The 20,663-nt window shown below is 43.4% G+C and overlaps 2 protein-coding genes across 6 annotated transcripts; both read right to left on the bottom strand.

The window, feature by feature from the left end:
• Window positions 1-2: 2 nt before the first annotated feature.
• LOC108882305 (transmembrane protein 121-like) lies at window positions 3-3,122 on the bottom strand. Its single transcript, XM_018674749.2, has one exon. The coding sequence runs from the start codon at window positions 2,012-2,014 to the stop codon at window positions 1,016-1,018; it is 999 nt and encodes a 332-aa protein (XP_018530265.1). The 5' UTR covers window positions 2,015-3,122; the 3' UTR covers window positions 3-1,015.
• A 1,807-nt stretch (window positions 3,123-4,929) lies between these two features.
• LOC108882286 (NACHT, LRR and PYD domains-containing protein 12) lies at window positions 4,930-19,826 on the bottom strand. Of its 5 annotated transcripts, none has more exons than XM_051070925.1 (11): window positions 19,687-19,826; window positions 18,363-18,645; window positions 18,032-18,136; window positions 13,830-15,678; window positions 13,373-13,546; window positions 12,827-13,000; window positions 12,384-12,557; window positions 11,060-11,106; window positions 7,944-10,946; window positions 7,685-7,713; window positions 4,930-6,303 (listed from the first exon to the last, which is right to left on the bottom strand). In XM_051070925.1, exons 2-9 carry the CDS (start codon window positions 18,634-18,636, stop codon window positions 10,417-10,419), a joined length of 3,327 nt encoding a protein of 1,108 aa, XP_050926882.1. In that variant the 5' UTR covers window positions 18,637-18,645; window positions 19,687-19,826; the 3' UTR covers window positions 4,930-6,303; window positions 7,685-7,713; window positions 7,944-10,416. The 5 variants fall into 5 exon arrangements, with proteins under 5 accessions (XP_050926882.1, XP_050926883.1, XP_050926884.1 ...); XM_051070926.1 differs by having other exon boundaries at window positions 7,685-7,708; XM_051070927.1 differs by lacking the exon at window positions 12,827-13,000.
• Between the last annotated feature and the right edge of the window lie 837 nt (window positions 19,827-20,663).

The following is a 20,663-nucleotide window of genomic DNA, read 5'->3' as shown; positions in this document are numbered from 1 at the left end:
AAATGCAGAAAACAACAAAATCCCAACTTACTGATGATTCCTCATAACTTTAATAATTTAAAGTCATTATTAGGGGAAGAAAAAAATCAGATCTCAACGCAGTATTATTTTTCTTTATGTTACTGATAATGTTCTCTAGTTGTTGTTTTCTCATACCTTACATCATATTTACACCTCTGTCATTTACAGAAGCAGTTTAGTGTCTCTTGTTACTGTGAGCCGCCAAACGTCCTGCTGTTTGAAACCACATCAGGAGACCAGGAACTGAGACACTGAGATGGCATCATCCTCTGTTTGACTCCACTCACAGACCTTTATTTATGGAAACAGCAAACAGCATCATTCTGTAGGATCTGGATACAAAATGTAAAAGAAATAATTCAACATGTTGGAAAAGATGATAATCCTCTTTCTTGCTTCGCAAGTTCAGATTGATGTCTCTCTAATGTCTGCATGGTGATCATTGAGCTATAGCCAGCAGCTAGTTAGCTTAGCTTAGCATAGACTGGAAACAAGGGGAAACAGCTAGCCTGGCTCTATTATTCCAACCAGCACCTCACAAGCTCATTGATTAATGAATAATATTTTGTTTGTTTAACCTAAAGTGTAAAAAAACTTTTCTAGAATCTCTGTATATCTAGTCTTTATGCTAAGCTAAGCTAAGCAGCTGCTGGATGTAAGCCTCTTGTTTACTGTACAGATCCTAAATGTTTCCCTAAATGTTTTACACTCAGCTCTGTCCACACTGTTAAATCTATTAGGCTCTGTTGTTTCCACCAGGGTTTGAGTCCTGCAGACATCAGCATCTGTGATAAAGGTCCAGCTGTGATCTGGCAGACAGGAAGTCAAACACAGAGTTTATGTATCCACTGTACACCACAGACCAGGACTTAACTAACAACAGTCTCAGAAATATCAGACGTGTTTCTCACTCAGTACCACTGAGTCCTGACGCAGACTCGTTCATCATTGTCCTATAATCATTTACTGGGGTTTTGTTTCTTGATGCCTCATCTCATGTTTGTTCACATCTGTCATCACTGCCTTCCTCCTCCGGTATGGTGGTGAGGTCTTCGATCACGACCCTCGGCAGCACCATGGGCTGGGTGTTACATATCTGAACATCTCCCAGGGGGTTCTTCTGCATCTCTGCTCCTCTCTCTGCCGGAGGAGAGGCTGGTTGGTGTTTCCTGTACTCCACCAGACTGCAGCTCTTCACAACGATGGCAATCACGTTCTTCCCCATCATGATCCCCGACATCCGGATGTCGCCGTAAATGAGCAGGTTCCCCCCGCGAATGAAGAGGGTGATGATGTTGATGGTGGCAAGACTGAGGATGGGATAGAGCATCATTTTGTGGGGGATGATGTTCACCCCCTGCATGCTGATCTCGCTCAGGGAGACACAGGGCAGCACCAGGAGGAGGATGTAGCAGTAGAAGAACATCAGTCCCTCCACCCACAGGGGAAGTCCTTCCCCCTGAAGCTCCCACAGGTTGGCCTGAACATCCACAATGTCCAGCAGGTCCAACACCACCCAGAAGAGACGACTCCTTATCTCCTCTCTTTTCTTATACGGCCGCAAGTATTCCAAATGATCTATGGCCGACAGTGTTATGAACACAATGGGCATGCAGACAGAGAGCAGCAGTGTGAGAGCTCGCCTGGACACACCTGGGTCTGTCACCTCTGCATCTACATCCATGTCCTGAGACTTGTAGTTCTGATAGACAAAGTAGACCTTGATCTCCAGGATGAAGATGTAGAAGAACCAGAGGATCATGGCGTAACCTCGCCTGGCCGTGTGCACCTCCGACCCGGCCCAGACGGCGACGTATCGAAGCGCAATGACAAAACACACATCACCTGCCAGCACGGCGATGCACACGCCAATCCTCCTGGGACCTGGGTTCTGCTCCACCAGATAGGCATCCATCAGTGCCAGGCTGGTCATGATCAGTACTGCTGTCAGGCAGACATGGGGCTTGTTAGTAGAAGGTCGTGGAGGAACCATTGCTGGTCTGGAGTTTCTTTTAGAGTAAACCAAGTGACCAAGGAGAGGACAAGAGGAAGAAGCACCACAGTGCTGAAGTTGTCTAATGACTATAAGATGCTGTTTCAGAAAAACGTGAGGGTCTAAAGAGTTCAGGTCACACTGTCGGAGCAGAGGTTCCCAACTTTTTGTCTAACGTACTCAACAGTCCAGTCAGATGAACTTGAGTACCTCTGCATCAGAACCACCCATCATGTTCCAGATGTGAACTGATTTTAAACTGGGTGTTATTTTGAGTTGAGCTACTCTGACACACATGAATCCTTTGCAGGGAATCAGAGTAAGTTCAGAGTTGTATTTGATTGATTAACAGCTGTCTCAGTCATAATTTTCTTATTTCAGCTACGCACAGAGACTCAATGTCCACAAGCTTTTCTTTGGTACCGATCTGTCAGCTCTTCAACTGGCTCTGCATCACTGGTTTTAATAATCCAACTGATTAGTTCTCTCTGATTTTCTTTCTTTGTTTCTGAGGTTATTTGTCCAAACTGAGGTGAAACAAAATAAATGCAACATATCCTCATGCTCTCCATTTATACTCTTTTGAGTCTTCCTGCCAGGACTTCATAAATCTGCACATCGTTTGCAGCTCTGGATCCACGTGTGGGTTAAATTCAGTCAGGACTGAGCTTTGTGTCCCAGATGGATTTACGGTCTTGAAAATGGACTCCTGTGGTCTCCTTCTCCTTCAGCCTCTCTGTCAGTAATGAAACTGAGTCTCCTTGGGAGAGAAAAGTTTGCCTTGTAAAGTTTTTTGAAAATAAGCTTCTTGTCCTTCGACATGAACAAAAACTCCTGATGATCCTGATGATGAAACTTGTGAATCAAAGAGGAAAGAAGAGGAGTATGAGAAGTCATTATCGACTCCACTGCTGTTCATCTCAGCTCCTCCTCATCCAAAGTGTTATCATCGCTTTCTGCCATCGTTCCCTCCATAGCAGCGAACAGGAAGCTGGAACATCATTAGTCTCAGAAACCCGTTTCATTTGAGTCTGCAGAGAGTTGTCCTCTCGCTCTCTAGCTGCAGGCTGTGCTTTCATAAACTACATCTGCAAGAATTTTATATCTATCTCTCTCTCTGTCGTCCTCCTCCCCTCTGTGCTGCTGAGGGTTCAGAGAGAGAGAGGAGGAAAAGATCCTCATGTTTCTCCTTCCATTCAAGCTTTCTATTATTTTTTTCTTCGACTCAGTAGCATGACCTTGTTTCTGTATCCACACACTCACAGCAGAAATCATGCCTGATGGGAATGCAGTTTTTAAACGATAAGCAACTACAACTCTGTTTTGTTCTTGTCTTTACCACCTTTCATTGTTTAGAAAGAGACTCCTGATGGACTGCTTTGACCAGCAAGGTGAGAGTCACATGACTGATGGAGACAAAGGTGTCAACAGGCTGATCTTTGGTAGCTTTGTTAGTGTGTCTACTTGCACTGTAAAATAACTGTGAAGAAACAAACAGGAGGATTCATACAAACCAAAACTGAATCTGAAAATCACACAAGGAGCTCTAGAAAATAACTTCCTGCTGAAATGTTTAAATTGTGCATTTTTTCTGAATAAAAACTCGTAAAACAACAACTCAAACTCCGATGGCACCATGCACAGTGGCCCTGTGGTAGTGTCATTATTCTTTTTTTTATTCTTCTTTGTTATTGTTCCATAGTTAATGTTACAGATAAGTTAGTATACCCTCACCAAACACTGCAGGACATAAGATCAGCAGCTTCCCACTGAAAACCAGACTTTTATTAACCTGACAGTGAGAGTCTATGACTAATAGACCAGACACACAAATACACTTATCCTCTGAAGCTCCGTCAGACTGGATGGGAAGTGAACTGTGATCTTCTGGTCTCTCCACAGACGTTCTGTAGGGTTTAGGTCTGGACTTTGGCTGGATGAACCAGGGACAGTCAGCAGAGGGTCTGAACACCTCTGTGATGGACTGGTGTTCCTGATATTCTGACCACCTCAAATACGTAAATAGGACAGAAATGAGAAAATTGTCTAATCATTAAACCATATTGTGATTTTTTTTCCAGGTACTCCATCTGACCCTGTGTTAATGGTGTTAAATTAATTTCAGGTGGCACATGTAGAAAAGTCTGACGCCATCAAAAGGAAACAGAGGAAAGGTGAGGAAAATGGTGGTCAGCTGACTTCCAGTTACCGTTAATTTAGCTTAAAAACATGAATGTGTTGATGTTTTTCATGTTGCATTAAAGGTGTTTATTATGTTATTATTATGTTCACTACACATTGTATCTGTGTAAAACATTGTGTCTCATCCCCTCAGTCGGCTGCAGCCTGAATCTCCTGTCAAACACCCTGAGGACGTGGCATCAGTTCTGACTGTATGTAGGTCTGACCTGATTCTCCTGTAGCGTGATGTATTGGCCCTGATGTCCCTGTTTGAACCTCATCTACATCCCAGCATGCACGTGGAGGGTTTCTGTAACTGTAGGTAATGTACAGGACTTCAGCGAGGCATCATGTGACGTTCAGTGGTGTCATGTGATGTTCCTGTTTTCATCTGCCTGTCGTAATCTGGATATCTGTGGGAGGACTGATGGACATTTTATAGACTGAACAATTTAATGTTAAATCAAAACAATATCAGCTCATGATGAACAGACGTGTAGCTCACACATTAAAAGAGGTCGATGTGTGGTGGCCTGGATGTTTCCTTCTGGACGTCAGGTGTTATTAAACTCTTGCTACTGCTGCTCTCAGTAATAAACCTCACCAGGTGTATATGTGTAAAGGCAGTGAGCCCTGACAGGACATTATTTCAAGTGATTTTAGAGCAGCTAAGCCTTAATGTTCACCACATAGACCTAACAGAGTTTTATAGCAAAAACTCAGCAACAATGATGCATCAAAAAGTCAGTAATTTATTGATAATAAATCATCTTTCTTCCACCAGTGTGGCTCCTCAGTTCAGTTGTCTGTTTGAAGGCTGGGCTGATTATGACCATCACCTGTGCAGGTGTAGTGTTCAGTGATGTCAGCTCCTCTCTGCTGGTTCAGCTGGTTGTAGTTTGAGCTCCGGTCAGAGTTCAGATGGTTGGTGTAGTTCATCCTCTGTGGGTGAGATAAAAGGTGGAGGACTGGGCGGCAGCAGTGAGAGCTGTTTCTCCACAGAAATCTGCAGGTTTTTGTGCACTGGATGAATGAATGATGCAGTAATACTGATATACTGCTGTCACAGGTGTGTGTTTATTTTACCGCAGGTTTGAACACAGCTCAGTCAGTCATCATCAGGTTTTATAAAGCTCCTTTCACCTGTTCTGAGACGTTCACTGAGAACACAGCTCATTGCTTTAGTTGGATTTTGCTCTTGTGTCTTTTAGAGCCACTGCACTGATGTTCACAACACGAGTCACAGAAAATTAAATGAGTGTCATATGTTTACTTTGCATATTTTACATACAGAATTTTGACTTAAAGAGTTTCCTCTCCCAGTAATGACAATAATCCTCCATCTTACCTACGAACAGGAAAAAGAATCAAACTTAGCAGCAGAAGGAGGCGTGGATATGCTGGATTTAGCCTGTTAATAGATGTTTTTATTATTAGAACAGCAGTGATCGTAGCAGCAGTGAAGTGCATGCTCTGATCTTAATGACCCAACTTTATCTAGGCTAAGCTTTTAATGTGAAGAGCACATTAAAAAGTGATGAGAAGATGCTCTGGAAATACATGAGAATGAATCAAATTAGCCCAGTTACTGGATGCTGCAGAGAGACTCCCCCTCAGTGCTGCGTTCAAGGAGATGTCGGAGATGTCAGATGTTCTTTCAAGTTGCAGCCATTTGTGAGACCCACTGTTTTTTTCCTGCTCTCCTTTCCCACTCGGCCTGGTCGTTTCTGATCTGTGCTGTAACAGGTCAGAGCAGAAACCAACAACATTGATTATCTGGTTTACAATCCTGTGTTGTGCTGAGAAACCTCGGCTCCTTCATTAACACCCTGAAGGAACACGACAAAGAGCCCAAGGTGTTGACCTGGCCTCCAAACTCCCCAGATCCCAATCTGATCCAGGATCTGTGGGATGATTCCAGAACAAGCCAAAAGCCAAAGGATCCACTGGACAGAGATCCTGTGATGGGTCAGAGCTGTTCTTTTGGGGACCTACACAGTATCAGGCAGGTCCCTCAGATGATTGAAGGACCCAAAGTCTCCCAGTACAGGAGCTTTACGAGTCCTGATGCTGGAGGGAAGGTCACTGAATCAATCAAGGTTCGTCCTCTGTGGATCAGAAACATGATCAGTTTATGGTAGTTGGTTGTGGGTGTGACTGCAATGTCTGGTTTAGACTCATTATAACTCAGTAAATCAGTGCTGCAGTTACAGTTTAACTGTTGTTGTGTGTTCAGTGGGTCTTGGCTCAGTTTTAGGTGTTAAACAACTTCATGTCATCAGATCAGATTGTTGCTGTCAACAGTTAATTCATCATTAAAGCAGAGGAAGCTTCACTGTGACAGGAAACACATAACAATCAAGTCTGATATGTTGTAATGATGAAGGGAAACGTGAGTGAAGCAGTGAACCAGTTACCCTCTGATTGGACTGGTGAATTAAACATCAACCTGCTATAAATATCAGTACAGCTAGCAGCTGTGTTCACTGCTGTGGAGAAACGTGGCTCATTAAGACCACAGGGCAAAAAACCTCACAGCTGCCTCGAGCAAAATGTTCCTGATGCAGGAAGTCTGCGTTCCTGCACTTAACTTCAAAGCCAGTAGGACGGAAATGAGATGGCTATTAGCATAGATTAGCATGTACCTACAGCTGCATGCCACTTTCTAGTAGCTGTCAGTTTAAAGCAACCAGAGCTGGTTTTTTCCATCTGATCCCTCATGGACCACACTGACAGTGTTTAATGTTTGCTGCTGCCATCTCCTTCACTAATATTGAATATCTGTACATTTAAAGTGACGGATTGTTTAGCTGAGTCTGACTGACAGCAGAGGAAACACTGTGTTGTCCATGAAACACTGCTGGATTCATCAGTCTGTTACAGTCAGGAGACGTTGAGGTTCACTGAAGTTTCTGTTTCTGTGCCACTGTGTTGAGTTTCCTCATGTTGGAGTTGGAGCTAATAAATGTTGAACTACTTACTTTTACTGATGTTACTGTGACACAGAAAAGAGGAGATGGTCAACAACCTCTAACCTTTTTTAGTGCAGGTTGTAAACTTTACAAACTGAGACAAAATGGCCGACCCGCTGAGCTGTGGTTAAAGTGGAGGTCAGTGAACTCGTGTCTGTTGGCCATCAGTGAAGTAGTCTGAATGCAAAGACTCATTTATATAAAATACTGTATGACATGACTAAACAGATGATTTAAATAATCAAACAATAAATCATCAATAAAGAATCAGACCAGGAGCCACTTTTAATCCTCATGGCTACAAACACAGTTCAGTTCAGAGGAAACATGTCTGAACATCAAAGTCAGAAACCAAAGAAATAAGAGGAAGGTTTCTTTATCTGATTCAGTTGTTTATGCGGCCATCTGCCCGTTTAGGGAGGGAGGGATTGGTCTGTGATTGGTCTGTAATTGGTCTGTGATTGGTCTGTGGTTGGTCAGTGATTGGTCGATCACAGCTGGGGTGGAGTGAACTCACCTCACTGGCCTCCACGTTCTTGACCTGTTCTGGAACCAAGCACAAACACACTTCATCTAATCAGACAGAACAACTGAGATCAGTGGAGCTTTAGTCTGACTCAGGTCAGAGCAACAGAAGTAGATAATTAATCCATTTTGATTTCAAATTATCATTTATGAATCAGATGTTAAATATAAAACTTCAGGAATTCAAATTAAACAAAAAAATTTAATGATTTTTATGTCAGATATTTGTAAACAAACAGACTGTATCTCACCTTTGATTGGTTCCAGGGAGCCGTCGTTAACCAATGAGGTGAGGTCACTGCTGGAGTAGTCATTGTAAGCCAATCAGAAACAGAGAGAAACAGGAAGTTCAGGTGGACACTATTACATTTTTAAAGGTCCTCACCTGTGGAGGAAAGTGTCAGTGATAAATGAACATGAGTGAGGGTTGAACTCTCCTCTTTGTCCATCAGAGCCACGTAAACACACTTAGCTAAATGCCCACAAATAAATAACAAATAAAAACAGGTCAGTGTGCACTGGGCTGTGCTCTGCTGCCACCTACTGCTGCCACCTACAGGTAGACAAAAACAGGTACATTCAGGTACTGAATGACTGAATGGATTATGAGTAAACTGAACTGAACTACAAATCCAGGAGACTCAGGAATGAAGCAGCTGTCTGCTGGACTGTAGGATCCAGACTGGAGGCTTTCAGGTCTTATTATTTATGTCAGGATTACAGAGGGCCATTTAAATGCTGTACATCTAAATTAATGTCAGTCTAAATATCAAGTTTCTGTGGGATTCTGTTTTTTTGTTTTCAAAGACACAGCAACACCAATTTTCTGAAAACACAATGAGGCCTGAATTTATTTAGCAGAGAGAGAGAAGCACAGCCTGGGCAGTAATGTGCTTGAGGGAAGAACACACAGTTAAAGTGATGCAGTGATATTAAGACAGTTAATAGTAATCTCATCAGCAGGACATCATGGACAACATTTACTAACTACTAAGCTTAACTGATGCATTGAGACTGACCCAACCCGCTGAGGGAAAAATGGTATCCTGAAATAGGAATCAGAATAATATGCTAGTCTAAAGTTAAGGCAAAAAGATGAGTTTTTAGTTTGGATTTAAAGGCCTGAACTGAGTCAGCCTGTCTAATATCACTAGGGAGGTTGTTCCAGAGGAAGGGGGCCCGATAGGAGAAGGCCCTGCAGCCTGCTGACTTCTTTTTAACTCTGGGGACAGACAGCAGCCCTGCACTCTGAGAACACAGAGCACGGGAGGGAATATAAGGGTTAAAAAGATCAGACAGGTATGAGGGGGCTAACCCATTTAGAATTTTATAGGTCATTAAGAGAACTTTAAAGTCTGATCTAACATGAACAGGGAGCCAATGAAGGGAGGCTAAAACCAGAGTAATGTGGTCAAACCTTCTCGATTTGGTCAGCATTCTAGCTGCAGCATTCTGAACCATTTGCAGACTTTTAGTGCTAGTAGGCAGTAGGCCCGAAAGCAAAACATTACAGTAATCCAGTCTAGAAGAAACAAAGGCATGGACTAGAATTTCAGCGTCTGCCATGGAAAGAAAAGACCGAATCCTAGCTATATTGCGTAGGTGAAAAAAGGCGGTCTTTGTAATGTCTTTAATATGCTGATCGAAAGAAAGAGTACGATCAAGTGTGACACCCAGATTTTTGGCTGTTGTACTTTGAGAAATCACACAGTTGTCAAGGGATATAGTTACTTGATCAAACTGGTGTCTATATCATGCCGGGCCAATAACCAGCATTTCAGTTTCTGAGTCAAGAAGCAGGAAGTTTCGAGACATCCAGCTTTTCACAGAAGACAAGCAGATCTCTAGTTCCCTAATTTGAGAGGCATTGTCAGCTTTTATAGGCACATACAGCTGGGTATCATCAGCATAACAGTGAACATTAAGTCCATGACTCCGAATAAGAGTGAGAAACCTCCACAATTAGCAGGACGACAGTCTCTTTTACATGTTGCGTTCTTGGTAAATGTTGCTTCTGTTGATAGTTGTGTTGAAGGACAAGGTCCAGAGGACTGTCCCCCTTTCCCTGTGGGGCTGATATTTTCACACTTAGAGATGTAAATTAGACATATCATAACCTTTTGAAAACACCTGCAGTGTTCACGTTGTCTCATATATGTTTTTTGTCTTTTGGTGGATCTGAAATGTTGCCACATTGGTGCAGTTTTGGTTTTTCTTTGAGGCTTAATCTGTTGTATCTCCTCTCGCTGTCACTCCAGAAAAATGGTACCAGCACACCACTTTCTGTTTGTCACCTGACAACAGCTGATGAGATGACCACACACTCTGATACTCTGAAACACACTGTTTCCAGTCTTTATACATGCTTTTAAAAAGCATCAATGTCACATCTACTGTCGGGTGTAGAAAGACAATGGTAGAGGTCTGGTCCCATGAGTCCCATTTTCTTTTATGTCATATGGCCACTGATATTTACAGTGATGCTTTTATTGTGAAAAGACAATTATGGTCATGATCTTAAATAAACTAAAAGCCATTAACATGTTTATCCTGTAATAATGGCAGCTTCCACCTTTAAAGGACTGGAAGAGGAAGAAGTTCACAAGGAATCATTTAGAAGAGTTTCAAAAAGAAACTGATTTAATACATGAAAACGTGTGAGTGACGTTCTCTTTCTCTCTGTTCAACAGAGAGAAAGTTTCTCTGACAGGAGGAGACTCTGATTCAACACAGAGACACTGAGGAACCATAAGACCTGAACCAGAACCCAAACCCAGGATACAGAGGTCCAGTGAAGGTGGTGTTGGAGGTGTGGAGGTGGATCAGAGAGTCAGAGGAGACTCTGTAGAAGGACAGAGAGCCAGCAGGACAGTCCACATACACTGCTACTCTGTTAGAGACAGAGGAGGAGGAGATGGATGTCCTTATGTTATTGTGCCAGACACAGTAACCATCATCAGAACAGAACAGACTCCAGGACTGATCGTTCATTCCAAACTCACAGTCTTTACTGTTTCCCTTCCTTCTGATTCCTCTGTAACTCACTGATATTTCAACTCCTCCTCTCCACTCAACCTCCCAGTAACAGTGACCAGTCAGACCAGTTCTACACAGCAGCTGATACCAGTGATCAAATCTGTCTGGATGATCAGGATGTGACTGATCCTCTCTCACATGTGTCACCTTCCTGTTGTTGTCAGACAGTTTGAGGAATCTGTTCACTGTGTTTGTGTCCAGTTCCAGTTCACAGGAATCTGATGGAGAGAACAAGACACAACACAGCTGCAGTTATTGATCGATCATCTGATCATTGATTGACAGTTTGAAGCTGCTTTGTTTTCATCAATCAAATTAAAAACACACTTACACCTCCATAGACCTGGTCTCAACCATCGGACTCCACCAGGCTCCACCCTGAAAGGAGGAGGGGGGTCAGACCAGCACATTCTCTTTCAGCAGGACAACATGGACATTACATGGCTCTCATACACAAACTGGTTCATTGTTCTGTTCAAATGGAGCCTTGTATGTATGGATGTACATTCAGCACAGGATCTGATGAGAAATGACTTTCTGTACTTTTCTCCACTTCAGACAGATCAGCTGTAACACACAGATTCACAGTTTATCCAGTCAAATCATTTGGAATAAAGCAGCCGTCCTCAGGATGAGTCCTGAGCTCCATCAAATCTGTGGCCACATTTTTATTGGACTTCAAGTCAAAGTCCAGAGGAAGCCAGGGAAACTGTAGAGCAGAGTGAAAGAGGCTCAACTCAACATCCATGGACTCAGAGAGGAAGTCTAGTGAAGCTACAGCTACTGGATAGTTTTCATGAAGCACTGACTTTGTGGTTTCATCTTATTTGGTGTCAGATCTGTTTGGCCAGTGAGAGACAGAGTCTGAAAACAGCTGTTTCAGGATCAAAACATTCAGTTGAAAACACTCATTATTACATTGATCACAACTATGAGGGTTTTCCTGCTCCACAGCTCGTGGGCTCTGTATAATTCTGACATCTGTATGTCATACTTATGATTTACTATCTCCTAAATACAACAAGAGATCTGATCAGTACAAGATCAGGATCTCAGAGAGGTGAAGGTGATTATTGATCATTGATATTCATTGATATTTTTATTTTTGACCTGATTCCATTCTCTTTGATTTCCTCCTTAGTTGGAGACACTGGGAGATGAATGTCTCTGAGCAGTGGAGATGGTGTTATTATTGTTGGTCTGTTATTATTAGTGAGTCAACACTGAACAGGTCTCTGAAGTCTTTGGGATTGTTGTGGTGAAATCACTCTGAGAGCAAGAAAGTGTCTCTGTTGGTTCAGGAGCAGTTAAACCAGCTGCAGTGAAATGATTCCAAGCTGCTTTGTGCTGATACAGCAGGAAATAAAGTCTGATTAAAAACATCTGTAGTGGCAATAAAGCTGAAATTCCTGCTCAGGTCACAGAATACAGCTGACAACAGCTGATTTCATCACTGTGACATCTTTTCTCCTCAATATGACACAGTGAGTCATAATGAGAGACTGAAGTCATAATGAGGAGAAAACTCCTCTGTTGTTGTTGTTGAAGTCAAAGCTCTTGTGTAGAAATCTGTCATCAGCTGTGACAGAGAAAATGTTTCCAGCTCTTCCTCCTCTATCAGACATTGTCTGTGGCTGCAGCAGGCCTCTCCATACCTGAGAGTGTCCAGTCTCCAGTCTGGATCCTTCAGTCCAGCAGACAGCAGCTTCACTCCTGAGTCTCCTGGATGATTGTAGCTCAGGTCCAGCTCTCTCAGATGGGAGGGGTTGGATCTCAGAGCTGAGACCAGAGAAGAACAGCCTTCCTCTGAGATCAGACAGCCTGACAGACTGAAAACACACAGAACAACACAGAGGAACTGAGGTTTGGTTCATGTGCACACGACTACTTACAATTAAATTTATGAAAATACCTTAAACATCATCAGTGAAATTGAATAATTCAATAACTAAAGCAAAAAGAAAATGATGAAAAATCCTCAGGAAAAGTCCTGCTGAACTTTAGTAAAATGTTCTTCACACAATCCTACACAGGTTAACTGTTTATCCACTGATTTATTTTAAATGATCATCAGTTGAACAGGTTGATGAATGCTGACCTGAGAGACTCCAGTGAACAGTGTGGACTCTTCAGTCCAACAGACAGCAGCTTCACTCCTGAATCCTTCAGGTTGTTGGTACTCAGGTCCAGATCTCTCAGACTAGAGGACTTTGAGCTGAGAACTGGAACCAAAGAAGAACAGCCTTCCTCTGTGATCAAACAGCCTGACATCCTGAAAACAGACAGAAACCCTCTGTCGACACTTGGTGGTGAGTTTTTTTGTTGTTTGATTATTTTCTGGTTTTTGGTTCAGGTCCATTTTGGTCCAGGTACAGTGTGTTTAAGACAAATTTAGAAAGAGGAACATTTGTCTGAGGAAAACCTGTTAGTTGAAATATTGCTAATAAAAGGAAGCTATGAATTTAAAATGGAGATACACTTTGTATTTTAATTTCACAGATTTTTCTGTATCCAGCACTGATGCTACTGAGGTTTGGTTCATGTGTGCAGTAACAGTACACAATCCTACACATGTTAACTGTTTATCCACTGATTTAATCAGATTTTAAATGATCATCAGTTGAACAGGTTGATGAATCCTGACCTGAGAGACTCCAGTGAACAGTGTGGACTCTTCAGTCCAACAGACAGCAGCTTCACTCCTGAATCCCTCAGGTCATTTTTACTCAGGTCCAGATCTCTCAGACTAGAGGACTGGGAGCTGAGAACTGAGGACAGAGCTTCACAGCTTCTCTCTGAGAGGTTACAGCCACTCAGTCTGAAGGAGAGTTAGTGACAAAGACAAACACTGAAACAGTTTCCATTATCTACAAAGTAAAAACAACACAGACTTTTAGACTTGCCTTTTTGGTCAATGAGTCAACAATTGTTCATTAGAGTCTTGGATGAGTAAGATCAGTTTAGTTGAGCAGTGATTTCAGGAACTTATTACACTGAATGATTATAGTCACATTTCTTGAATCAGAATAACTGACACATATATATTTTAGTTGTCAGTAAGATCAGTTCAGAACAGTATCTGCAGTTATCAGTGCACCTACAGAGCTTTGTTGGAGGCTTTGACCACTGGCAGCAGCCTCAGAAGAGCCTCCTCTGAAGCAGAGTATTTCTTCAGGTCAAACACGTCCAGATCTTTTTCTGATGACAGTAAGATGAAGACCAGAGCTGACCATTGAGCAGGAGACAGTTTATCTGTGGAGAGACGTCCTGAACTCAGGGACTGTTGGATCTCCTCCACTAGAGAGCGATCATTCAGTTCATTCAGACAGTGGAACAGGTTGATGTTTTTCTCTGGAGACAGATTCTCACTGAGCTTCTTCTTGATGTACTGGACTGTTTCCTGATTGGTCTGTGAGCTACTGTCTGTCCTGTTTAGGAGGTCCTGTAGTTTGTCCTGATTGGTCTGCAGTGAAAGACCCAGGAGGAAGCGAAGGAACAAGTCCAGGTGTCCATTTGGACTCTGTAAGGCCTTGTCGATGGCAGTCCTGTGGATCTTTGCTGACGATGTTTTGCTTAAAAGCAGTCGTATATTTCGGAGTGATGGTCGTGGTGAAAACATCACATTTTTGTTTCTGTTAATCAGTGATTCCTCCACATAAACAGCAGCCAGAAACTCCTGAACGCTCAGATGCACAAAGCTGAACATCTTGTCTTTCTCTTTCCTTCCTCGCTCTTCTTTAAAGATCTCTGTGAACACTCCTGAGCACACTGAGGCTTCACTGAAATCAATGCCACTCTCTGTCAGATCTTTCTGGTAGAAGATCAGGTTGCCCTTTTCCAGCTGATGAAAAGCCAGTTTTGATAATGACTTCATGTGCTGAAGGCACTTTTCTGGGCCGTACTTCTCTTTTGTCCGACCGATCTGAAACACCAGGAATTCGGTGTACATCTCAGTCAGGGTCTTGGGCAGCTCTCCTCCCTCTCTGGTTTTCAACACATCCTCCAGAACTGTAGCAGTGATCCAGCAGAAGACTGGGATGTGGCACATGATGTGGAGGCTTCGTGAGGTCTTGATGTGGGAGATGATCCTGCTGGCCTGATCCTCATCTCTGAACCTCTTCCTGAAGTACTCCTCCTTCTGTGGGTCAGTGAACCCTCTGACCTCCGTCACCATGTTGACAAACTCTCGAGGGATCTGATTGGCTGCTGCAGGTCGTGTGGTTATCCAGATGCGAGCAGAGCGTAGCAGTTTCCCATTGATGAGTTTCCTCAGCAGGACATCTGCTGTAGTTGACTTTGTTACATCAATAGAGTGAAGATCATTGACATTAAGGTTCAGATGAAGGCGGCTCTCATCCAGTCCATCAAACACAAACAGAAGTTTGAATTTGCTCTTGTCATAGTTGGTGTTTCCTGATGACTGTAGAGTCTGAAAGATGAAATTAAGAGCTTCCTCTTTGATGTCTATAGTTTCTGGGATACATTCATGAATGAGCTCTGCCAAACGAAACTTTTCTCCCTTCAGTGAATTCAGCTGACGGAAGGTGAAGGGGAAAATGAGATGAACGTCTTGATTGGTTCTTTTTTCAGCCCAGTCCAACACAAACTTGTGCACAAGGAACGTTTTTCCAATTCCTGCAATTCCATTGGTCAGCACTGTTTTTATGGGTCTGTATTCTCCAGAGGGGTGTTTGAACATGTCACTGGGTTTAACTGGTTTCTCTGTCTCTGCTGGTTTCCCTGGTTTCTCAATCTGTCTGACCTCATGCTGTGTGTTGATATGGACGTCAGCCCCAGCTGTGACGTACAGCTCTGTGTAGATATCAACCAGACGCTCTTTATCTTCTGCCCACCCTTCTTGTGCACACATGAACTTGTCCTGGAAGTTTGATTGAAGCATCTGTTGGTAATATTTGATGGGATGTGGCTCTGGTACTGGAACCATCACATCTGTGTCCAACATGAGGAGAAAAAGTCAGAGTGTGAGGTGTATGTCTACAGATGCCTCTTTTCTTGTTTCTAGAAGAAGTAAACACTAGATTTTTGTGTTGAGTAATTAAGAATGATCTGCAACACATCACATCCTAAAACACTGAAGCTGATGGTGAGAAGATGTTTCCTGCATTTACTTAAACAAGGGTTTATAACTTTAGGCAAAGCAAACTGTCTGTGGAAATGATTCCAGCAATCATATCCTGATATTCAGGTGTAGAGGAGCTTGTAGGCAGCAAGCAGCCTCCACCATTGTTTCCAGTTTAAGAGAGACCTCAGCCCTGCAGCAGCAGCAAGGACAGTGAGGGCTGCTGACCTGACTACATGTACAGCTGTTTGCCAGAGACATTTTCCTGAGTACATGTGGTGGGAAAGTCTGCAGTGCTCTGCAGGACTGGTATCAGCTGGGTATGCCGAAAGATTTGAGTTGTTACAGGCAAAAAGTCACAAAAATGGACATGTTATGTGGACCTGAACCAACCAGCAACTCTCTGAGGATGAAGAAACTTCATTAGGTGGTCCTCAGAGTCCATGACATCCTGGTGACTGGACATGAAGTCTTTAGCCTTCTGCAGAATCTAGGGACAGTATTAGAGAGACTCTCCACTGCAGAGAGAAAGATATGTCTTTAAAGAACCACAGGTGGTCTGCCTTCAGAATCAGTCACATGAGAATTAATCCTGAGGAGGTTAAAGCTACTGTGAACCACACAGGTCAGGTCTTTCTCTGGCTTGATTAACTGTTACCATCTATTCTTACCCAACATTTACCCACAGCTGCTGAGGAAGGGAGCCCCATGGTGATGTGATAAAAGCCAGAGTCTCCAGTCTGACCAACTGTTAATGCACTAAGACGACACAAAGCCTCTCTACTTGTCCTGTCCTGCATCACCCTCTGGGGTTGGAGAGGTGTCATCCCTCTGGTTTCCTGATGGTACAGATGAACCAGTTGGGTACATCACACTCACTGTCATTATCAGAACAAGGTTATTCACAGCTTAAGAAAGAGGCTCTGACTGTGGTTTTTGGCCTTAGAGAACTTGACAAACACTGTAGTATTGTAACAGATCATAAACCACTGCTGGGTCTCTTGGGGGAGAATCAATGCATCTTACAACTTACAGCTGCATTGATTCTGGCAGGTTATGGATCCATCTTGGAATAATGGTCCTGCAGATGCACTGAGCAGACTCTCACTGCCAGCCAGGCTCATAACCACTGCATGTGAAGGGGAGGTGGTAATGTTCATGATGCATATGAATGACACACCTCTCAAGTGAAGTAAACACAGGTCTGGACTCACTGTGACCACACTCTGTTTAGAGCACACAAGTAGATACTGCAGGGCACCTGGATCTCAGAGTGTAAGGACTCAGACATGCAGTGAAATTAACCCACAAACACAACAACTGATGACTGAGGAACTTGATGAAGCTGTAGAGTGAAGGCACTGGCCTGCAGCTTTGTGTGGTGACCACACATGGATGCAGATTTAAAAGTGAGACAATGTCATTTATGTCAAAACAACCAAGTCCTCCCAGCAGCACCATTACTTCTGTGGGAGTGGACCAACCAACCACAGATGAGACATCATGAGGACTTTTGTCGTCCTGTATTGGAGAAGATGTTTCTGATTGTCACTGATGCTTCCTCTAAGTGAAATGAAGCTCAAAAGCTGTAAAAACAAAGTGGTCTAGGTTTCTGCTATCCAGTTTCCACAAGGGAGTCATCCCAAAGGGATCAATAAAGTCCGTCTAAGTCAACCCCTCAGACCACCACTGGAGCCACACCTGCTGAGCTGCTAATGAACTGGACCATAAGGACCCAGTTGGACCTGGTGTGTCCTTCACCAACTGGGAAGGTTGAATGGAACCAGGCCAAACCAAAACAGCCTCATGACAGCCACTTCCTGTTTAACAAGAGAACATCTGGAGTCTCAGCTCCACAGGAGCCAAGACCCCCTGAGCCAGAGACACCAGTACTGGGGCCGTTCAGTCTTGGACCTTTGGAACAGGGATCTGAAATAGAAGTATGTGATCCAGTCAGAGTTAGGAAAGGACCCATGAATCTGACAGACTACCCAGTCCAAGCACAGCCTTCAGCTGGTGATCACTGAGCAGCTCTGATGGAGCAGCTGGGAGGAGCAACAGTTTGAGCTCAGTGAGGAGTAAACATGTTGGAAACAGGAGGAGTTAGAAGTGATGAACAGCTGCTGCAGGAGAGGTGGACGCTGCCTGTGACTCTTCAACTTACTAACACATCATTTCTACACTTAGAAACTCCCTTTAGTGTTTCAGGGCTTCCATACCTACCAGAGAACACAGCAGCTTTACCTTCAGTCTGAGGAAGAGGAGGCTGAGTCTGAGAGGAGGAAGGTCCTCTGTTCTCTGAAGTCTCCCCAACATCACTGACATCCACTGACAGAGAGAGAGATGAGGATGTCTGTTATATTCTCCACTTATTACTTTCATCATGAATATTAAAACAGCTTGTTTCTCCTCACAGATCTACAGTCTGGATGCAGGACAGGATCAATCCAGCACCAGTCAAACTGACAGAAGCTGCACTTGATAAAAACTGTGGCTGTGTTTAATGCATTTGTCAGACTGGAGCCACATCCTGTTTTTCTCTTGTGTGACTGACCTTCTGGTCCTGAGCTGCTGTCAGACAAACTCTGCACCAGGTCGTTCCTGTTGATCTTCTCTAAAATCTTCCTGGTCACCTCCACAGCTCCAGGAAGTCTGTACGTCTGCACCATCAGGTCCACAGTTTTTAACCTGTCTGCTGTCTCCAGGTCTCTCTTTCTGATGCTCAGGAAGCCTTGCAGGCTGTCAGGCTGCTGCAGGAACCACTTGAATTTACTGAATTCCTCATCTCCCAGATCTTCCAGAGTGTTCAAGAGGTCCTCTGGTGTCATCACGACTCCCTGATAAAGTCAGAGGAGATTGTCAGCAGTTAAGTCACAGGTGTGTTGTTGGTTTCTGCTTTTCTCATCTGTTTGGCATCAAATTAAAAAGATCAGTCATTTACTTCAAAAACTAATTCTCAGTTTTCAGTTTGAAATATCTTGAAATATAGTTCCTGTCCATCAGCATTCCTCAGTTTGACTCTCACAGATCAGCAGTTATTTCTGACCTTTGACCTCTGTGAAGCTGAAGCTGGGCTCCACAGGTTTAAATGGTGTCATGGTCACATAGTTGTTGTTGTCTTATTGAATGTGTGGTTGGGAAATGTCCAGTATCTAGAGGGAGGGTGACGTGTTCAGGAGCTGAGTGGTTATGACGACATAAAACTACAAGTTCCTCATTTTGTTTCCTGTCACTGAGCTGCACCAACATCACAGAAGCTGAGACAGAGAGTTAGTGGGAAACATCAGGTTCTGACAGTCAGATGAGTTTTCAGATTAATATTCATTCATATTTAAACCTCTGTTTTCTGGATTATTATATACTTGCTTTACAGGTTTCCCTCAGAGAGGACGGCTTAGTTTGTTTATAGGTCAGAGCGATTTAAAGAGTCAACAAAGGAAACTATTCCACTTACAGATAACATTACAGTTTGAATACTGAATTTTTCCCACACTTGAATGAATGTTTGAATTTGGAATAAACAGTAACATCTCTACTGCTCTGCTTCACTAACGTAAGTCTCTGGGTGATGGAGCACCAAGTATTCACCCAACACTAAATATCAGTGAGCTGTGAGCTGGCAGTGATGTACTGTTTATCTGTTATCTCCATGTTTTTACTGCTGAGGAAGTCCAGAGGTCTGGATTCAGCCACTGACATCAGTTTGACCTGATGGACTCCTCAGACTGTACAGGAGGATTTGAACTCTACAGGACTTCATACTCTGACCTCAACACGTCAGACAGGTGGGTTAACGCTGACGAGGTCCACCCCTCCCTCAAACAGTCAGCAGTCAATTCTGTCAGTCAACAAGAGCTAGAAATGGATTGAACACTCACACAGGAAGAGGAGCTGAAGTCTTGGTGACTGTTGATTCTCCTTCAGACTGAGACAGTTGAATCTGTGGAGTCTTTATGATCCAACGAGCAGGACGAGGAGCTGAGGACGACAACATCAACACTGATCAACTCCTCCTCACTGACACTAACAGGAAATCTGTTTTCACATTTCCTCATGTAAGAGAAGAAGAATGTGATTGGTTCAAAGTAAACCAGTATGTTGCCTTGACCACTTCTGCTCTGCTGACACAGATTGTAACAGGTCATGTTTCCACTTCCTGTTTCTTCACATCACAAAGACAAAGCTGAAAATCAAACTCCCTTCAGCGGCGCTGTATCAGGCTGGAGGCTGAAACAGGCTCCACCAGAGCGATGTTTGAACTAACCCTTTAAAGAGATGGAACAGAGCCTAACATACTCTCACCACCACGACCACCTGTCTTCATCCATGTCCTCACTGACCTGTGTGGACATTAATGAAGACTGAACAGTGGTTTGATTTGTGGTTCCTGGTTGTTCTACTCCTCATTCGTCTGAAGGTTCTGGTCTGGATGGTTTGAGATGAAGACTGAGGTCAGTACCTGGTTGTGTCATCGAAGAAGAAGTCAAATGCTCCTATGACCTCTGGAGCTGATCAGTTCAGTGATTTTAGATCAATACCACTCAGTAAAGTATTGATTAAACAACTCACATGTGCTGCTGTTTCCCAGGCTGCTGGGATACTGAAGGTGATGTTGGATCTCAGTGAATCGTATTTTGTGGATTTCTGTCCAACAGACCACAAACTGTGTCTGTGAAGGACAGAGGAAGAGAACTGATTACTCTTCATCTTATTCAGTATTGACTTACTGCAGTATAAACTTATACAACTACTGTAACTGTTTTCACCTCTGCAGATGAACAGTTGGTGTAAACTCAGTGTGTCTCTGGTCGATAATGTGATGGAGCTTGAGGTCGTGACCTGTTATTAACGGCCT

This window comes from Lates calcarifer, linkage group LG5 (assembly GCF_001640805.2).
Source record: "Lates calcarifer isolate ASB-BC8 linkage group LG5, TLL_Latcal_v3, whole genome shotgun sequence".
In the NCBI taxonomy this organism is placed as follows: domain Eukaryota; kingdom Metazoa; phylum Chordata; class Actinopteri; family Centropomidae; genus Lates; species Lates calcarifer.
Note: the sequence above shows the minus strand (reverse complement) of the source record. Positions and strands in the feature narration are given on the sequence as shown.

Bases quoted from the DNA above. Each gene is read 5' to 3' on its own strand.
- LOC108882305 (XM_018674749.2), bottom strand. From the start codon at position 2,014: ATGGTTCCTCCACGACCTTCTACTAACAAGCCCCATGTCTGCCTGACA.
- LOC108882286 (XM_051070925.1), bottom strand. From the start codon at position 18,636: ATGACACCAGAGGACCTCTTGAACACTCTGGAAGATCTGGGAGATGAG. The intron at 13,547-13,829 runs GTAGGTGCACTG...ACTCTCCTTCAG, and splicing joins AAAGCCTCCAACAAAGCTCT to ACTGAGTGGCTGTAACCTCT. The intron at 12,558-12,826 runs GTCAGCATTCAT...GTGTGTTTTCAG, and splicing joins TGTTCACTGGAGTCTCTCAG to TCTGTCAGGCTGTCTGATCT.